The sequence below is a fragment of the Lynx rufus genome, unplaced genomic scaffold (genome assembly GCF_022079265.1).
Source record: "Lynx rufus isolate CCGP_SWC_20201006 ecotype Redwood Valley unplaced genomic scaffold, mLynRuf1.p SCAF_8, whole genome shotgun sequence".
NCBI lineage: Eukaryota > Metazoa > Chordata > Mammalia > Carnivora > Felidae > Lynx > Lynx rufus.
In genome coordinates, this window is record NW_025814896.1 from 3,500,728 (window position 1) to 3,520,205 (window position 19,478).

Below are 19,478 nucleotides of genomic sequence, written 5' to 3' on the forward strand. Positions count from 1 at the left end.
ATCCCTAATTCAGAATTTCTAGACCAGGTAAGCGAAACCATGTGGAACATTTGGGGGAGAAACAGAAGTTGCAAGCTGGGCACCCCTTTGCTGGAATAATGCTGAGGGAGATAATATAGAGCCGGAAAGACAGTGTGCTGACCTCCAGGTATCTGGGGAGGGGCTGGGGAATGATTATGATGGATTCTACTTTCACATTTGTTTTCAGTTGAAAGAAACGGGTATTTTAATGTATTAGAAACAGCCACATTTTCAACATCCTCAAACATTTAAAAATAACTGAGCAAGATGCCAGTTTCCTGTAAGGCGTCCCTTCTCTCATTTGGGTTGAGAGACGCTGGGCTTCGCCTGCCACACGTCCCCCGTGAGTCAGAACTAGAAGGTGTCAGTTCCCTTTCGTCGTGAGCATCTGATTGCAGAGAAGACTGTCCAGGGTTCCTGTGCCCTCACAAGTGCACTAATGCTTTGAAGCCACAAGGTGGCAGCTCCCAGATCCACGTACACAGTTGAATGAAATGTGGTTGAAAGATAAATGGTGTGGGAGGGCGAAAAGGAAGGAGTGAGCCACAGCGAATTACCTGGACTTCACGGTCTCACCTTGGGCTGTTCAAGGGGTGCCCAACCCGGCACAAGTTCTCAGCATTTTAAAAAAATATTTTAAATATTTATTTGGGGGAGGGGGTGGGCAGAGAGAGAGAGAGGGACAGAGGATCTGAAGCAGGTTCCGTGAGATCATGACATGAGCCAAAGTCAGACGCTTAGCCGACTGAGCCATCCAGGAGCCCCAGAAGCAGGTTCCGAGCTGTCAGCACAGAGCCTGACTCGGGGCTCGAACCCACGAACCTCGAGATCATGACCTGGGCCAAAGTGGGCCGCTTAAACGACTGAGGCACCCAGACACCCCTCAGCATTCATTATAATGATAAGCACACCACGAGAGCTGCTAAGGATTAATTTCATCTTGAATTATCCATGTCAGTTAGGGTTCCCGCACCCGCCAGCCTTCATTTTCAGGGTACTTAGTGACGGCAACTTAAACGTATCCCTTCTCCGTCTTTGCAGAGAGAAGCACGTGGCACGGAAGCTGTGTACTTGCCCAGGAAGTGGTGAGTAGGACCCCGAACTGAAGACAAGGAAGTGTTACATTCACTACATTCTAAAAAGAGACCCCAACAACCAAGACCAGACACTTCAGGACTCTAAAAGATGACGGCAGGACTGGTCCTGTGGATATGAGGGGTCACGGAGCAGGGGGGTCGGCTGCCTTCCGCTTGCCTCAACCGGGGAGGGATGGGAAGCTTTCTTTCCATCTCTGGAAATCAGTGGGTGGGGTTTTCCCAGTGAGCGGAGTCACTGGGAATGGGCGGGGGTGACGGTAAGGCCGAGGGCCCGGCGCCCCGTCCCGGCTCTGCTCGGACGGGGGTGTGGCTGACCAGGCCCTGTGCCCGGCTGAGGAGACCAGAAGTGTGGCTGACATCGGGCCCTAGAGAGGGCACGGGAAAATGCTCTCCATCTGGCGTGCCAGGAGGCGGACTCTCCCACGCGGTCAAGTAAATGTCAACAGAGGAAAACAGTGGGGCGGGAGCCTTCTTCCCGCCCCGAGGGGGCTGCTCTGCGGACAGGTGGAGACGGGTCTGGTGTGTGACGTGTGGACGCCTTCTGCCCAGAGGCGAACCAGCCTCGGTGAAAGTGTGGAGGGAGGTCTGTGAAAGAGGAAACACGACTGCTTCTGCCTCAGTGTCCCCTGTCTGTGCTGAAGGATGCAGGGCCTAGGAGAGGGAGGGAGTGGAGGAGGCCCTCCTCTCTCTGCCGGAAGGGAGGTTGGAGGAGAGCAGGCCGAGCCCCCACGCCCACCCCCGACCGCTCACCTGCTAACCGGGAGGCAGATGCCCCCACGCTGGGGAGCCTGGGGAAGAGTGCCCACAGGAGCTGAGGGAGTCAAACAGCCTGCTTCAAAGTCAGATTCAGGGGCACCTGGGGGGCTCAGTCGGTTGAGCATCTGACTCTTGATTTCGGCTCAGGTCATGATCCCAGAGTCCTGGGATCAAGCCTCGAGTCGGGCTCCTCTCTGAGTGTGGAATCTGCTTGGGATTCCCTCTCTCTCTCTCTCTCTCTCTCTCAAAAATAAATAGGTAAAACTCAGATTCAGAACAAATTACATGGCTCCTGGTTAGGCTTTCCCTTGGTTGGGACTTCTCCATGTATGTCCCCTCATATAAAATTTATTTTCCCGTCAAAGGATTCTCAATTCAAGGTCCTGTTTCTCCAAAGTCACGAGTCTTGGAATAGTCTCAAGTAGAGTTAAGGAACGAAATAGAACAGTAACAAAAACCCAAGGGAAAGGCTGTGTCCCCAGTCATGGGAACTGGTTCCCCAGCGCAGGCCTGCCACAAAGAATGACCACCGTTCACCAAAACACAGAACAGTGATGCGGGCGCACCGGCGAGCGACCAGAGGCAGGTGGAAACTGGAGGGCGGCAGGTGCTCGGAGGAGGCAGGTGGGTGGGTGCAGGGCGGGGTGGGGGCACAAGGCAGGGAACGAGCTGTGAGCTGTGGCATCTACACAGTGAGCATTAGGTGTTCGCTGTACGGGTCTTTCGACTTCTCTGTATGTTTGAAGATTTTTATAACACGATGTTGGGGGGAAAATATCAGAAAAGCGAATTTGACTCCCGCATTGAAAAATGCAACTTATGGGGCGCCTGGGTGGCGCAGTCGGTTAAGCGTCCGACTTCAGCCAGGTCACGATCTCACGGTCCGTGAGTTCGAGCCCCGCGTCAGGCTCTGGGCTGATGGCTCGGAGCCTGGAGCCTGTTTCCGATTCTGTGTCTCCCTCTCTCTCTGCCCCTCCCCCGTTCATGCTCTGTCTCTCTCTGTCCCAAAAATAAATAAAAAGACGTTGAAAAAAAAAAAAGAAAAATGCAACTTATGGCTAAGCGTACTCTGAGCCTACAGTCTAATATTGTGTATCTAACACTGTACCCCGATACCTGCCATGTGTGGGAGTGAAGGGTAGACTTCACGTGAGAATAAAATTATTCGTCATTTGTATTTCCTGATTTGCTGTAAGGGACCGAGACATTTTTGTCTGTCCTGTGTTGATGCTTTCGTAGTCACGTAGGCTGACTGATGAGAAAGCGTGGTCCTTACGTTTTCGTATTTTGTCAGCCACCAAGAGCTGGCCAGAACATTTCCTTGGAGAAATTTCTTGCCCCTATTTGTTCAACTAGTAATTGTAGATGAAAGGGTGGGGGTGCTTAGAAATACTGCCAAATACAACAGATTGAAGTGCTTCTCGCTTTCTGCAAGGATGTTTTATACTAATTATATTGATAGCAGACGCACTGAGCTTTTTTTTTCAGTGATGTATGTATATAAATATTTTTATGCTTTTTCGGGAAAGAAGAGAGAACTTTGGGGCTATTTAATCTCCTCCCACATCAAAACTGTCCTGCTGAGGGAAAAAGACATACTTCCTTTAATTAGAACATCTTCAACTAAACTTGGGAGACCATTCAGCTCATTTATTGTGTGAGACCTATAAGTAAAAAGCATTTCATTCCAGTATTTAGAAAACTGAGCAACATGGGACAAAAGCAAAGCCTTCCTTTTCCTTCTCCTTACTGTGCTGGGGTGGGAATGTTGCGAGACAGGGTTTCAGAGGAAAAGCTTGGTGACAGGCGGCAGTGAGTCTTGTAAACGTGGCCAGCATGATGAAGGCAGTGGGAAGGCGAGCTGAGGGCACGGTGAGGTTCTCGCTCCTGAGTTTAAAAGCAGAAGTGTAGGGGCACCTGGGTGGCTTAGTCGGTTGAGCGTCTGTTGACTTCAGCTCAGGTCATGATCTCAGTCCGTGAGTTCGAGCCCCGCATCGGGCTCCGTGCTGACAGTGCAGAGCCTGCTTGGGATTCTCTCTCTCTCTCTGCCCTTTCTGCCCTCCCCCGCTCTCTCTCTCTCTCTCTAAATAAAAATAAAATGTTCACACTCTTTAAAATAAATAAAAGTGGAAGTGCCTGAAAGTAGAAGTGTGTTCAAGGTGGACATATTCTGAGAAACCTCAGTTCCTTGGCACTCGCTTGCCCCACAGGTTATCAGAGGCCATAAATCAAGCCACTTAATGACCTGTTCTTGGGCAAAGAGATAGCAGAGGGCTTGTAAGCTCCGGAGAAAATAGGATACAGATAAGCAGACACACTTGTTAGTGTGGCCAGAGTGCAGGGGGTCCAGCCAGGGGCGTGTGGTCAAAACAGTCGTTTCAGACTTTTGTTTTTTAATGTTTATTTTTGAAGGAGAGAGAGACAGAGAATGAGCTGGGGAGGGGAAGAGAGAGGGAGGGAGACACAGAATCCGAAGCAGGCTGCACACAGCTGGACACAAGTTCACAGACCGTGAGATCATGACCTGAGCTGAACTCAGACGCTTAACCAACTGAGCCACCCAGGCGCCCCTCAAACTTGCAGACTTTTAAGTGCCACGAATGTGAGTTTTGTCAAACATTACCTGCCAAGGATCTTGTTCAGATGCAGACTTTGATTCTGTTGGGGAGGTAAAATGTTACCCTTACCTTCACAAGAGACGAAAAATTAGTTTACTTCTACCCATCTAGGTTCTTGACGGAGACCTCTGGACGCAGACAGATTAACAGAGGAACACAAACAGAAGTTTAATAACACGTATGCCTCCTGCATACATGGGAGAGACCCAGGAAATGGAGAGTCCTTGAAATGCCTCGCGTTGTCACCTTCAATGTCACCTCCACCAAAAAACAAAAGATACGAGGGGTGGGGATGGGGGGGTGCCTATATGAGGTTACTAGGAAAAGTACAATAAATGGCCGTGGTTGTTTTGCAGATGTAAGTCCAGGCCTTAACGAGATAAGAGTTGATAAGTGTTTCTAGAGATTTCCTCATCCTCTTCCTGGTACAAAAGGGAGGCACCCTCACAGATGGAGATCTCCCCCACGTGTCTCTTACAAAAGGGTAACTTCTCAGTTCTCAGAGCTTTTCCTATGTGTATGCTGTTTCTTAAATATAAGGAGCCTAAAATCATCCTTATGTCAAAGAGGTGTATTTTGGGGCTGCAAACACGGCTCCCCTTGCACCCTCTTAGGGTTCTGTTTGGCTGGTCCTGAGAATTAAGTTGACAGAAGACAGATCAGCGGGACAAAAGCATGCAAATTCTAGAATACAAGTTTTCCATGATGCAGACTTCCTAAGGAACAAAGACCCAAAGAAATGGCCACGGTTACCTGCTTTGGTATTAGGTTGGACAGAGGGAGCCATGTGGGGAGACTAAGGAAGAGGAGGGAGCGAGAAAGACAGAGAGACTGAGGGCAAGTGGGGGAGAGCTAGAGAGATACATAATCCACGAAGCAGGCTCCAGGCTCTGAGTCGTCAGCACAGAGCCCGACGTGGGGCTCAAACCCAAGAAACGTGAGATCACGACCTGAGCCGAAGTCAGATGCTCAGCCGACTGAGCCACCCAGGCGCCCCAGATAAGGGTCATTTTAACAAACAAAATGCGTGTAGAGTCCTCTTGGCCTCAGCCTCTCATCCCCGATGAGAAGCACATTACTTCCTTTCTGGCGCAGGGAGGATGTCTTTCATATAGGAATTTCATCTCCTGCTTTGAAGAAAAAGGGAAGAGTGTTTTCCTTTGAGTTGCTGTTTCTCAAGTGCCTTTGGCTCAAGGCAGTCAGTTGGCCAGAGTGTCACGTTTTGGGGTGGTGTGTGCTGAACTCCTTCACGTGCAGCAGGTCTGAGGTGGGGCTCACAAGCTTGGGTAGCACGGCACGAGACGGCTCTGGTTGAATGTAATGTACAGAGAAACGTACACTGGCTTCCTCTAAAGTATCATTCACACGAGGACAACTGTATTCATGACTATTCCATTTTTAAAATCCCACTTATATTTTCCCAGCGTTATCAGAGTTAATTCCTTACATATCAAACCGCTGAGGACAGGGCTATTTGAGGCCTATTTTTTGAAACAGGGTCTCTAGGAAGATTTTTACAAATTATTCATCCATGTTATTTCATTGAGCATTATTCTACACTTGATATAGTTGTTTTAAGGTGTTAAAGCAATCAAACAGGGAGATGGCAGACTGAGGTTGTTTTAGGTTAGGTCTAGAGGTTAAGTTGCTACCTTGTGGATAATAACACAGCACCATCCAAAAACAATCTATCATCTTATGTACAAATTTATGACTTAAAACTTCCACCGTGGTTAATCTTCAAACTACCAAAAATTTATTTTTAAACCCCCGGACAACAAGCCTACCGGCCCGTCACTGAACCCAGCTTTACTCACAGTCTTGCCTCTCCCAGAGCAGGATCTTAAACCAGATAGTCAGGAGTCATGTGATCAGCACTAGTGAGGCCATCCGCCTGGTAAGACCTTGGCCACCCCAGAAGTGAAAGTGACCTTGTACAATTTCCTTGTGCCCACTCCCTTCTGCCTATAAAAGTCCTTCCCTTTTGGACGTCCCTTGGGGCTCCTTTCCATCTGCTGGATGGAATGCTGCCTGACTCATGCATCATTAAATAAAGCCAGTAAGATCGATAAAATTTTCTCAGTTGAATTCTTAACACCCCCAAAATTATTTTTTAAACCACCACGATTTGGGGGCGACTGGGTGGCTTAGTCGAAGCATCTGACTTCGGCTCAAGTCATGAGTTCAAGCCCCATGTCAGGCTCTGTGCTGACAGCTTGGAGCCTGGAACTTGCTTCGGATTCTGTGTCTCCCCCTCTCTCTGCCCCTCCCCTGCTCACACTCTGTCTCTGTGTCTCAAAAATAAATGTTAAAAATTTTTTTTCTAAATACCACTATTCGGTAGACTCAAAAGAATGCACCTCCTTGCCAGATATGAATTTAGAAGAAGGAGCAAAGAGTTTAGATGAAGGAGCAAAGGGCCTTTCGGAATGTCTGCGACACCCAGGTGCCCTCCTTGGGACAGCAGGCGCTCAGTCCTAGACGTGCAAACTAAATGTGAGCCCCTTCTGTCACATGCCATTTTGCTTTTACTGAATTTCCATCCCGGTTCCCTAAGCGTTCAGCACCTTCTGGGGGTATAAGAGGAAGAGGGACTCAAAAACACACCAGCAGTGGTTCTCAGGTGCATCCAGTCATGTTGTCACATACGTTGCTCAGTATTAAGAAAGGATTGGGGCAGAGTCCCCTCCCCTGTGGTTCTGTGAGGTGATCCGGGAGAAAAGAGACAAACGGGAAGAGAACTGCACGAAAAGCGAAACAAAACCATATCCAAAAAAGGCAGACGATATCTCCTACTGTTTAATTGATCTCAAGGAAAGAAATCCAGACTCACAAAAACTTGCACGCGCTCTGTATTATTATGTACAAAACCAAGCATACGATAATTATAACAGCAAATAACAAACATGCCCCACAGAGTCAGGCCATTTGAAACGGAGCTCTGTATGTGCACGTGAACGCATAATAAATACTGCTTCTCTGTTACCGTGAAATCCACTACCACCTACCTAGAGTTTTATATTTTTAACCACTCAAGTAGGTGAGCATAAAGAGGACTTAGGCAATATTTAAAGCATGAAAGGTAAAGATTCTTCCGTTTCTCCGGAAACTAACCTAATAGCTTAAGAACCACTCCAAACCTTCCTCCCTTGAGCCCATAGCTGCCATGAGATCAACCACATCCCCCGATCTTTGCTGACACGGGGCACCCACCCTGCCCTCGTAAGTGCCCAGTCACTTACGAACCGTTGGCCAATCGAGCCATTGAAGATTTGAGAAGTAGTCTCAATCTAAATAACTGTACTAATACTGATATATTTTTGCAGTTTGTTTTTGTATGTTTTTACATTTTCCACTGGTTCTGAGCCGGAAGCAATTAATTCTTCTTACATTCTCTACATTTTTTTTTTTTTACCTTGCATCATTTTAATTGGTTGAAGCATAACATGGATGTAAACAATTCCCCAGAAATGAGAGGCACTTCTCTGAATGCTGAATGAACGACTCATGTCCCCAGACTAGCAGGACACTCGGTGGCTGCGACCGGACCAGCCAGAGGAGGTCCCGACTCCCACTTGCCAGGGCCATCTGCGTGAAAATGGCCACACTCCTGTCTGCAGCGCTTACAAAAGGAGGCTGTGCTGGGGATGTGTACTAGAAATCACAGAATTCAAATTGTGCTTACGTTCTGCAGTGAACCTATGCGGTTCATCAGGAGCCCCGATCCCGTTGCAAGAATACTGGTTAAAATAAAGCATCAACCTGAGGCAAAAAAGTAAACAGGCAAAGTCACTTTCACAGCCTTTTAAAATGGTCTCAACAGGTGACATTATAACTATTCCCCAAATTAGGCAACTGACTTCAAGTCAAAGAGCAAGGAACAAATGGAACATCTCAGGTGCCACCTGTAAATTTCTTAATCAGGTTCGCTCCGACACACGCGAGGCAAAGAAGCCCGACAGCCTCGCCCTGGGGGGTGTCCAAGAGTACCCAAAGGGAGCATCACCAGAGAAGGCAGCGACGCAGCCTAAACCCCGTAGTATCGGTAACAGGAGTATATATATGTGCGTATAACGTGCTTACAGAGATTTATCGGCCCTGAAATGTTATCAAGAGCTGTGTAAAAATCTGAGTAGAGAAAGGATTGTGCACGAGGTGCAGTACCAGCCGTGTATAAAGGACCAGTCCGTGTGCACTCACGAGCAGCAGGTAGGGTGCAGGACACACGGGGTGCCACTCAGGAAGCACAAAAAGGTGAAGATCAGCGCTGTTTTCAAGTTACAACATAGACACCGGGTATGGAAGTGACAGCGTCACCGAGAACTCGGGAAGGGATGCCTGCTGGATGCACGTCTTTGTTCACATCCAAAGGTACGAGATCTTCGTGTGAAGATCATGCTTTCTCCCATAGGGTGCTGTGAAAGATAAAGACTCTAACAGGGAATCCGTAAAACTCTAGACATAAACTCTTGGAAGAAAAAAATGACCTTGAAAATGTGTGTATGTTGTTTAACGTTATCAAAGTCAGATTTTAAAATGGCACCTTAATATTGAACTTCTGCCCATGATTTTTTTATTTACAAATGCATCTTGTCCTTAGGCTATTAAAGCATCTTAGATGGCGCTTGGATGGCAGGGTCCACGGAGCCTGCAGGCCGGTATGCATTTTCAAATGAAAAGAGCCAAGTTTTTAGTTTGCCCCAAAGGTGAAAAAATTGAAACCCATGTGTATGAAAACAAAGAGAGTGATCATTTAAAGACATAAAATCAGCTATAGTCATCAAAACATACTGGACATCCAGCAGTCAACCGGAGGTTTTAAAGATATTCACAGTAGCAACAGAATTGAATCTGTATGTGACTTGTGTCACAGCACAAGTGTATGGACAAGCAGGCATCACTTAAGGACAGTTAAATAAGCAGCATCTAGGATCTAGGAGAGCCAGGGAGCCAGGGACCAGCTAAGGATGTTAAGAAGACACTCAGTAATCCCTATCATTCCTATCCAATTGCCCCTCTCCATCCTGAAATGTGTCCTCACTCCTCTGCCCCGAAGCAAGGTGGTAAAATCCTGCTCTTGCAAAGTAAAACAGATCCTTATACTGACTATAGACAGCAGGATATCCAAATCAGTAATGGAATGACTGTGACAGTCACATGTGCCTCTGTGTGTGTCTGATTGTAGGCCTTTCATGTACAAACTCTAAAAAGGTGGTTTTTCTGTGCACCTTCTTCCAGAAGCCATACATGCACTGCATGTATGCACATGCATACAGAAACACTAGGGTGCCAAAAAGTTCATGTTTATCTCCCACCAAACAGTAGCAGTCCTGCCGAGACCCGCTAACTTAAGCCGGACAAAGTCTTGGCACCACTTTAACCGCAAATACAAAGACTCCAAAGGCGGACTTCCCCACCACCTCGACATTTAAAATACTTTAAAGAAAAAACAACAACTGTGAAAGTGCTAGATTCCATGGTCTAGAAAGAGCAAGCAGCTTAGTGATACATAACTTTGCTCAAAAGAGATGCTCCCAAACTTGAGAAAGAGTTGAAGCTTCTCCTCGGGCTGAAGTGGACACAACTTCTGTTTGGACAGCTCATGAGGAGGACGCCAAGAACTCGATCTCAAACGTTTCAGATCCCACAAGGGTTCAAAGCAGTACGTATGCGCTTTCTACACGCAGGCGCACTGCAAGTGGGGGGCTGAACGTTACCGCCTGCCTTATGTTGTGGGCTGGCTGCTGTTTCCAGTTCAGACCTCTCTTTCCCTGTCATTTTCTTTATATGGCACAGATCTTGGTTAAATTTTCCTCAAAAGGGCTCTCACTTGCTTAAGACAGTCAAGACAAAGAAAGGCTTCTTGAAAGACACCTTTGTTTGGCAATAAGCCCAGTGTGGCTGGGGTAAGGGTGGGGATGCACTTAAAGGGCCAGTCAATGACTTACATGTCAGTCATCATAAAATGTCCTAAAATGCACCGTATCGTGACTTGTGCCAGAGCTCTCATGTTTAGGTATCCGCGGGTCTTTGCAATTCGTTATTTCAGTTATTATTTGAACCTGTATGTGCTTTGCTTTACTCCATTGGTTTTGAATTTCTTCTCACTGGATATGGTGGCCTGAGAGCAGGTGCTGGCACTGCCCTTCTTCTTCAGGTTCCCGTGAGCTTGCGCTCTGGGGGCCCCGCAGGAGTCCGGGGTGGTCACCGCCTGCGCCGAAGCACCGCCACCGCCGCTGTCCGCGCGGGGGCCGCTGTCACTGCAGGGCAGGTCCCGGCGCTGCGGCCTGGGGCTCTTATTCCATTTCTTTTTCTGCTCCTCTGTCCTGCCCTCCAAGGCTGGCTTCTGCGAACTTGGTCCCCCACTCCGCGCCACGCGGACAGCTTTGCGGGGGGTGTCAAAGGCGTAATAGGATGGACGGGCTTCCTCGAGGTGCAGGTCTCTCCTTCGGCAAGCGCCTGGCTTGGGAGCCCCCTCTTGGTGAGGCCTGGCGGGCGCGCTGACCACCAGCTTGCTTCTGCCTGGGCTTTTCAGAGCCCCCGCCATGCCGGGGGCGGTGGGAGGCCTGGCCTTGGCGCCCTTCCCCTTCTCACCCTGCACGGTCTGCATCTGCAGCCACTCGAGCTGGAGCAGCCTGTCGATGTACCTGGCGAGCAGCCCCGCAGCGCCGCCCTGAGCCGCTGGCCTGGGCTCGGCGCCCGGTGGCACGGCCAGGTCGCGGAGGTCCCAGGAGCTGAACGGCGCCGGGAGGAAGTCCGCGTAGCGGTAGGTGGTCTGCGTGCCCCGCGGGTCGGGGTCCGGGTCCGGGTCGGCGGCATCGATCTCCTCCGCTCGCAGGTGCAGCTCCGGGGGCGCGAGCGCGGAAGGCGGCACCGGGACTCTCTCCGAGTCAGACAAGTCGCTGGCGCTGTCCTCGTCCTCGTCTGCGCCCTCCTTCATGATTTTCATGCACTGAAGGTCGAGAAACAGCTCGTTCCCCGAGGCGCCCCGACACCTGGGGTCCAGGGGGCTCCTTTTGGGTTTGCCTTCCGGGGAAACGCTTTCTCTGAGTCTGTCCACAGGCAGATGGGGGGACACCTGGGGTGCCTGGGATTTACTCTGCCTTTTTCCTGAAGAGTTTTTTGAACGTTGTGCTTTATTCCAAGATGGGCCAGCATTCATATTGCTGTGAGAGATAAAACTGTAATTCTTAGTTCATTGGACAAGACCTGGCCTGCCGGTGATTAAACAGACAACAGGCACCCGCCAGTGGCGTTCCGGTTGTCCCCAGGAAGGCCCGCACGGCCCCTGCCCAGCCGGTGGTGCTCACAGAGCAACTGGGCACACAGGACGCCACTCAAGAAACGTGACAGGACACAGGTGCCCAGAGTGGATGCATGGATTTTGTCTGATACCAGATCCCTTTAGGAAAAACACTGACAGTTCTTAAAGTGCTTGTAATTTTAGACCAGTTGTGTATATTCCAAAACAAACAAACAAACAAACAAACAAACCCCACCAGTTTGGAGAAAATCTGTTGTAAACTCTCAATCTGTTCTGTTAATGATGAACAGTGTTTAACAACAGTGACAAGTAAAAGCCACAGCTTTCTTTGACAAGCCTATTTTCAATGAAAAGTAAACAAGGTGTAAAATGCAAGTTGTATAGAACTTAGTCACTGATTGGTGGTGATTCTGAGCCTGAACCACCTAAAATCTTAACATGAAAGGGGCACCTGGGTGGCTCAGGCAGTTGAGCAATCCGCTCTTGATTTCAGCTCAGGTCATGATCCCAGGGTCGTGGGACTGAGCCCTGCAGCATGGAGTCTGCTGGACATTCTCTCTCTCTCTCTCTCTCTCTCTCTCTCTCTCTCCCTTTGCTCCTCTCCCCCCTTTCACTCTCTCTCTCAAAATGAATAAATAATAAAATCTTTTTAAGAAATGTTTTTAGTTATTTTCGAAAGCCAGAGAAAGTGAGTAGGGGAGGGTCAGCGAGGAAGAGGGACAGGATTCAAAGCAGACTGTGTGCTGACAGCAGAGAGCCCGAGAGCCCGATGTAGGGCTCGAACTCACAAACTGTGAGATCCATGACCTGAGCTGAAGTCCGCCGCTCGACTGACCGAGCCACCCAGGTGGGCCCAATAATAGATAAATAAAATCTTAACATGAAAGAGTGTAGCATATATAACCTGTACCTCACATCGAAAGCTTATTCATGTGTTTTCAAATAGGAAGTGCACTCAGAAAAACCGTATTTAAAATGAGAGAGAAAAAATTGTATGGTGCCTTAAAACACCATATGAATGAAAAACATAGGACTCATGCTCCCTTGTGAATGGCAGGAAATGGGAATGACAGAGTCTGTGTGCATTACCAGCACGGCTGCAATTCCCCCGGAGGTGATTTATTCCCAGGCAGGATCTCATATCAGAGTGGAAAATACTTTCTTTTCTTTTTACCCAACACACGGCATCTCACTAGGATTCATAATGCTTCTCAGGAACATTAAGTCAGGTAGGGTAAAAGAAAATGGGCAGTAAACAGGCCTTCTGGAAAGCTCAGAGGTCACCTGTCCAGTGGTTTCTGCCACACTAAGCAATTGTTTGAAAATGTGTTACTTTTTTTAATAAATATGGAGGGTGTTGAATCATGTGCAATAGCTAACACGTGCTTAATATATATTAGAAAAATGAATAAAGGAATTGTCATTACTTAGAACTCATAACCAAAACCGTTATAACTTCTGTTTACTCTGTCAGTGTATATCAATAAAAGTTATTATCAATATCCATTTTATAAAAAAGGAAGCACGCATAGAAGGATGATTAAGGGGCTTACCTAAAATTATAGATTCTGCTAACAGTGGCAGAATTATGGCCTCTGGAATTTTTACTAACTGGTACTGTTTAAAACCACTTTGCCCACTCATTTCTGATGGGTCAAAAACATAAGTACATATTTCGTATCCACAGACATTACTTTTTTTTCCAGCCACACATATTCGGTCTGGAGCACTGATATAACGTGCCATTTGCAAGAGAAAGCAATTAAAATTATTTACCTGCTTTTCTGATGACACTGATTCACCCGATTCCCTTTCTTGAAAAAATCACATGGCTGATCATCATCTAGGGTTTGATGAACTGTCTAAAAAACAGACATGCAGTAATAAATACCATGAACACACACACACACACCAAACAAAACAGCAAAACAAATCTAAGTAAGATTTCCCCTCAAAATTTACATCACCTTTTCTGTAGTGCTTGAAATATTCTTGCTCAATCTGTTGGCAGATGATGACAGCTGGGGAAGTGACTTCTTTATTCCTCTTATATTTGGAAAGGACTCCTCCAGGCCACCGGAACTAGAAGTAACAGAACATGGTAGGTAAGTATGGATTGCAAACGGCTCTGCCACCAGTACTGGGCTGGTTTTCACTTGTTTGTTTTGAAATATTTGCATAGTATTGAAATGTTGGTGGGGGGTATTGCCTTCTGTTTATAGTTTCATCTTTTTTGCTTGTTTATTTTTCACGGTGGATATTAGATACAAAATCAGACCACTATAAATGCTGCCAATGGAATCCTTCTCTCTCTCCTCACATACACACAGAGTCTCCTCGGAAATAACACCTTCAGGAAATTTGCAGGGCTAATTAAGGTCAGGTATTACTCCAATCTCCCATGTCCACTCATTCATTCATTCAACAATTACAGGAGAGCCTAGAAAATGCACATATCCCTGCTCTCATAGAACTAAAACTATTAGGGAAGCTCCCCTTTAATCCTCCTGCCTTTTCGATCACATCAATCCAGTAAAAGATTGTCAATCTAGTAATACCTATCACATAATGCTATCTCTGTGCACATAATGCTATCTCTGTTGACTCACATGGAGAACGCTGCTTTCCCTGATTTTCAGTGGGTGGCCTACAAAAAGTGCCCTGATTTCAAAGTGAATATTGTCTTTCATAATATCCCCTGCCTCTGTAAAACAGAAAAAAGGTGGGATTATAGAAGACTCTTTTGTCCTCCTGAAATTCTGCTGTATTACTTTTCATAAGTATGTGTGCCTTTTCAGGCTCTCACAGTTAATGACTTCTATCACAATCAACAGGCTGGGTTCATCTGAGATGTAGAAAAGGTTCTTCCCTTTACCAGCCCTCCTTCAATAGTTTGGTTTTCCTTCTGCTTTCTCCCTCCGGACAGCGAAAAGGGCCCCTCTACAACGCCTGGCCCCAGACTGCTGTCGGGAACGTGCCCTTCCACCTTCCCCCCCCCCCCCCCCCCCCCCGCTTCATTTCACCTGGCATGCTCTGCACCATAAGCGGCAGCGTTTTCTGGGCACGTTACTGAGTGACACAGGAAAGGAACGCTTGTAGGGTCCTAAGATGCAGAAAGCAAGCTCCCGGGTTCCCTGATGGTTCAGGCTTGCATTGGAACAAAGCTACAAGTCTGAGACTGGCTACAAAACTGCTTCCCAAGCGCCAGCGGCTGACTAAGGGCAGCTGCATAATTCATCACAGGGCATTAACTCGCCTTCCCGCATCTTCCTCTCAGGCTAGGCGCCAGGAGACGGACAGAGGCAGCACCGCCCCTCCCCACCCTCCAGGGAACTGGCCGGCCGGCCGTCTGGGCGGCAAAGCATTGTGGGTGATGTGTGGTCAGGTCGCCTGTCCTCTACGCAGCGAGGCTCCCTGGATCTGGACGGGGTTCCAGGTTGCGTTGCAGTGCACACGTCCAAAGAGCTGGCTAGCCCAGAGACTTCAAATTGGCCCGGGGACCAGCTCCCGGGGAGGCCACATTTTGCCTTCACCCCCCACCCCACCCCCAGTAACCCAGAAATCCAAGGGCCCGCCGCATGCATCTTCCTCGTCCTCCGCTTGTGCAGACACAGATCTGCGGTCGATAGGCGCAGGGGCCGGGCAGACGCAGACAGAAATGGATCAGACCTGTTCCGCGGTCGCCGAGGACACGTGACGAGGCCGTCCGCCGGCCTTCCCGGCGCCGGGCGCGGAGGTCGGACTGCGGCGCGCTGCGGCAGGGCCGGGGAGGCGGCGGCGCGCGGCACGGCGGGCTCCGGGGCTGCGCCCCACCGGCGGGGCGGGCGCGCGGCGGCGTCACGAGGGGCGGGGCGCAGGCTCGCCGGGAAGTTGCGCCCCGACAAGTTGCAGCCATGTAAGTAACGCAGCGGGCGGGGAAGGCGGGAGGGGCGGCTCCACGGACGCAGCCTTCCCCCCCACCCCCGCCCCCGAGAAGCTCCGAGGCGGCCAAAGGGAGGCGCCACCCCGCGCTCCCGGGGGCGCCCGGAAAAACCTCCTCTCCCCTGGAGAAAAAGCACTCCTGTGTCTGCAGACGAGCTCCTTTCTCGCTGCCGGAGGCGGAAGACCCGCGCCAGGACTCGGGGGGCGCGGTGGCGGGCGAGGGGAGAGCGCAGCCCGCCCCAGACGCTCCCTGCACGCTGCCGTTCCGGCCCGGCGGGGACCCCGAGGTAGGGGGCGCGGGGTCCGGAGGCCGCCCCTCGTTTTCCCCTCCCCGTAGCCCGACGGCTGGCCGGGCCATGTCCGGAGGTCTCGGCCCGGCGACGCCGGTCCCGGGGCCCCGGAAGCCCGCCCCGCGGAGCCTCAGCTGCCTCTCAGACCTGGACGGCGGCACGGCCCGGGAGCCACGGCCCTGCAGGCCCCCCGGGAGCCCGGGCCGCGCGCCGCCGCCACCTCCGGAGCCGTCCGGCTGCGACCCCCCGCTTCGGCCCATCATCCTGCGGCGGGCGCGCTCGCTGCCCAGCTCGCCCGAGCGCCGCCAGAAGGCCGGGGGCGCGCCGGGAGCCGCCTGCCGGCCGGGCTGCAGCCGACAGCTCCGCGTGCGCTTCGCCGACGCGCTGGGCCTGGAGCTGGCGCAGGTCAAGGTGTTCAACGCGGGCGAAGACCCGTCGGTGCCGCTGCACGTGCTGTCGCGCCTCGCCATCAACTCGGACCTGTGCTGCAGCAGCCAGGACCTGGAGTTCACCCTGCAGTGCCTGGTGCCCGACTTCCCGCCGCCCGTCGAGGCCGCGGACTTCGGCGAGCGCCTGGGGCGGCAGCTCGTCTGTCTGGAGCGCGTCACCTGCTCGGACCTGGGCATCAGCGGCACGGTGCGCGTGCGCAACGTGGCCTTCGAGAAGCAGGTGGCGGTGCGCTACACCTTCTCAGACTGGCGCAGCGCGCACGAGGCGGTGGCCAGGTGGCGCGGGCCCGCGGGCGCAGCGGGCACAGAGGATGTCTTCGCCTTCGGCTTCCCGGTGCCTCCCTTCCTGCTGGAGCTCGGCTCGCGCGTGCACTTCGCGCTGCGCTACCGAGTGGCCGGCGCCGAGTACTGGGACAACAACCACGGCCGAGACTACAGCCTCACGTGCCGCAACCACGCGCTGCACATGCCTCGCGGGGAGTGCGAAGAGAGCTGGATCCACTTCATCTGAGCGAGTCCCCTCTAAGGCCGCCCCGCAGTGGTTCCCGCGCTGGGCACTCCGGGCCAGGCGGCGACGCTTCCTCACACGCCCCCCCCTGCCTGAGTCTTCTGACCTCCTTTCCCGCTGCAGGGTCCCTGGGAAGTGGCCCTTCCCATCTTCTACTTGAACTGCCTGTGTCGCTAGGTCTCAAAAAGTAGCCTCAGGTGGCCAGACGGCCGAGTAGTGTCACGCCCGGGGTGGGGGGAGGGTGCTGGGTGGGGGGGGGGGAGATGCATGGCAGTGTTGGCCCCTCCGGCGACGGTCCACGTGGGGTCAGTTGGTTTTTTTTTTTGGAAAGGCCTGTGGCTTGTGCATGTGTCCTGATTGGGTCTCTGTAAACGTAGCTGTTATTTATTATCATTGTGATGTTGGAACATTTTACCCTTACTGGATGCCTTCTCAGGAACATTCTGGGTTTAACAAGCTAAAGAATAAGTCAGTCTGGTGTGTTTGTGCCCATTGTAAACAGAACGCATGGTGTGACTCCCACCGTGGTTCCTTGAGGCATTTCTGCCCTGGGACAAGGAAAACCTGAGACTAGGTTTGCTTGCCAAAGCCTGTAGACCTCTAACAGTGGGAAACTATTAATAGGCAAGAAATTTATGCCTCATCAGTCATCATACAACCATTCCTGGGAGTTCAGGCTGCCCTGGTTAGGCCGTGGAAGAGGAAAGGAAGAGCCAAGGAAGAGGGAAAAGCTTAACTTCTAAACTAGCCAAACAGCCCCTTCTCTTGGAGTCTCTCTTCTCTCTTTGTGAGTTTCCCTTCTTCGTGTTTGACAGTTCTGTATCTGCATGTGATCAGGCCATTCTGTTTAGGTTTGAGACTACCTAAACATTTTAAGAAATTCTGCCTTAAGTGATTTCAATTTCCAGGCAGCTCTATAGAGTAATTTCAGGCAACAATGCCCTTTGCAATTACCTTTTTGATGATTAAGGTGACTCTTTTTTATGTCTGCTTAAGTGTCAGAAAATTCCCAGCAGTCATCTTTCAGAAGTCAGGTTACCAAGTGGAACTAGAAGGTGTTTTCATCAATAGCCAGAGCCCTAGAGGAAAAAAATCACAAACATTTATACTTTTTAATCGTTTTAAGTTGTATTTATATATGCCCAGTTTTATCAGCTATCTGCCAACTTTATTCAGATAGAGTTTCTAACATCCTTGTGCCTTCAGATAGAGTTTCTAACATCCGTCTGGGCTCCCCCCCCCCCCCCCAGTTTTTAAACTGTTAAATGCTTTGTCTTCTTTGTTTTGTTTTTTAAATCTCCAAGAAGTCAAGGCCATTGTCCCCTGCTGAATGCCACAATGACTTCAAACACCCAGCAAGGCGCTGATCATTTCTTTTGGTGCTGAGTGGTGGTTTCTGACAGCAGATGCCAGCACTGAGGGTGTGAAAACCCAGCTAATATGAACAGGGTCTCCAGCTTGTGACGTTTGGTTCTGATACAGCTGAAACCGGTGGGGTGAATCTGTGATAGCTGTCACCAATAAGTTCACTCTAAATTGTTGAATACTTACTGACATTTATCAAATCAATATGTAAAAGATGTGTTTTGCCTTTTAACCAACTGGTTTTTATAACTGCAACTTCTGGGTTTCTGAAATTCCAAGAAGAGGGATGGCGTTCTTTGGTACCTTTTGATAATAACAACACTGAATTTTGATTTAAGGTATTGTAATTAAATTGAACAACCTTTGGCTATTAGCACTGTGCACTACATTGATATGCAAGAGAGACAGAAGCCTGGTTCCATTTCCTGCTGTTTAATAAACTGTCCAATTAGGTCAGCAAGCCTGTGAGAGCCTTGGCTGCTGTGTCGTTGGCCCCAGCCCAGAATGCAAGACAATTGTCCAGAGTATTCAGGTGTAAGAGTTAGAGCTGCCAAATGTATTGTTGTGTAAAGGCATGTAAGAATCTTATCCATGTGACAGTCACTTGCCAAAAAGGTTCTGGTCACGGAATATAAAGTAAATGTTTTGTCTTCGATAATAAGAGAACCTCAACGTGCCTTTAAAAAAATCAACATTTAAAAATTTAAAAACTTACATATACCTGCCTAGTTGATTCAGGAGTTGATAAAAGTTCAGCTGAAGGAGAACTTTCAGACCCTAACACAGTTATAGTGCTTACATGTTAAAATTTTGCAGTGGATTGTGCAATTGTGGGGTTGTCTCCCCAAACATATTTTAATGTCACTTAAGATGATTTCACTCAAGCCTAAATATTAAAGTATGTGCATACATTGTTATCTGATGAGTGTTTTTCTTGTGGTCTAATACAGAAAAAAGACTTGAGAAACTTCTTGTTTGTTTAAATCATTTCATATATGTGTTGTCCTTCCTAAAGCACTATCAAATTTAGGGCCTTACCAAAAAAGAATTGTGATTGTACCTCAGCTTAAGCACAGTTGTGTATGTCTTTGAGAAACTGAGATACAGGTTTTTTTTTTTAATTTTTTAATGTTTATTTCTGAGAGAGAGAGAGAGACAGAGCATGAGTGGGGGAGGGGCAGAGAGAGAA

The 19,478-nt window shown here is 49.6% G+C and overlaps 2 protein-coding genes across 4 annotated transcripts; one reads left to right on the forward strand and one right to left on the reverse strand.

Moving 5' to 3' along the window:
• Positions 1 to 7,273: 7,273 nt before the first annotated feature.
• FAM217B (family with sequence similarity 217 member B) lies at positions 7,274 to 15,530 on the reverse strand. 3 transcript variants are annotated; one of them, XM_047068052.1, is made up of 4 exons: positions 15,426 to 15,530; positions 13,724 to 13,838; positions 13,533 to 13,618; positions 7,274 to 11,658 (listed from the first exon to the last, which is right to left on the reverse strand). In XM_047068052.1, the coding sequence occupies exon 4, from the start codon at positions 11,652 to 11,654 to the stop codon at positions 10,545 to 10,547; it is 1,110 nt and encodes a 369-aa protein (XP_046924008.1). In that variant the 5' UTR covers positions 11,655 to 11,658; positions 13,533 to 13,618; positions 13,724 to 13,838; positions 15,426 to 15,530; the 3' UTR covers positions 7,274 to 10,544. The 3 variants fall into 3 exon arrangements, with proteins under 3 accessions (XP_046924008.1, XP_046924010.1, XP_046924007.1); XM_047068054.1 differs by lacking the exon at positions 15,426 to 15,530 and adding an exon at positions 14,780 to 15,043; XM_047068051.1 differs by lacking the exon at positions 15,426 to 15,530 and having other exon boundaries at positions 13,724 to 14,716.
• A 41-nt stretch (positions 15,531 to 15,571) lies between these two features.
• Positions 15,572 to 19,206, forward strand: PPP1R3D (protein phosphatase 1 regulatory subunit 3D). The gene has a single exon (XM_047068055.1). It carries the CDS (start codon positions 16,034 to 16,036, stop codon positions 16,925 to 16,927), a length of 894 nt encoding a protein of 297 aa, XP_046924011.1. The 5' UTR covers positions 15,572 to 16,033; the 3' UTR covers positions 16,928 to 19,206.
• Positions 19,207 to 19,478: the final 272 nt, after the last annotated feature.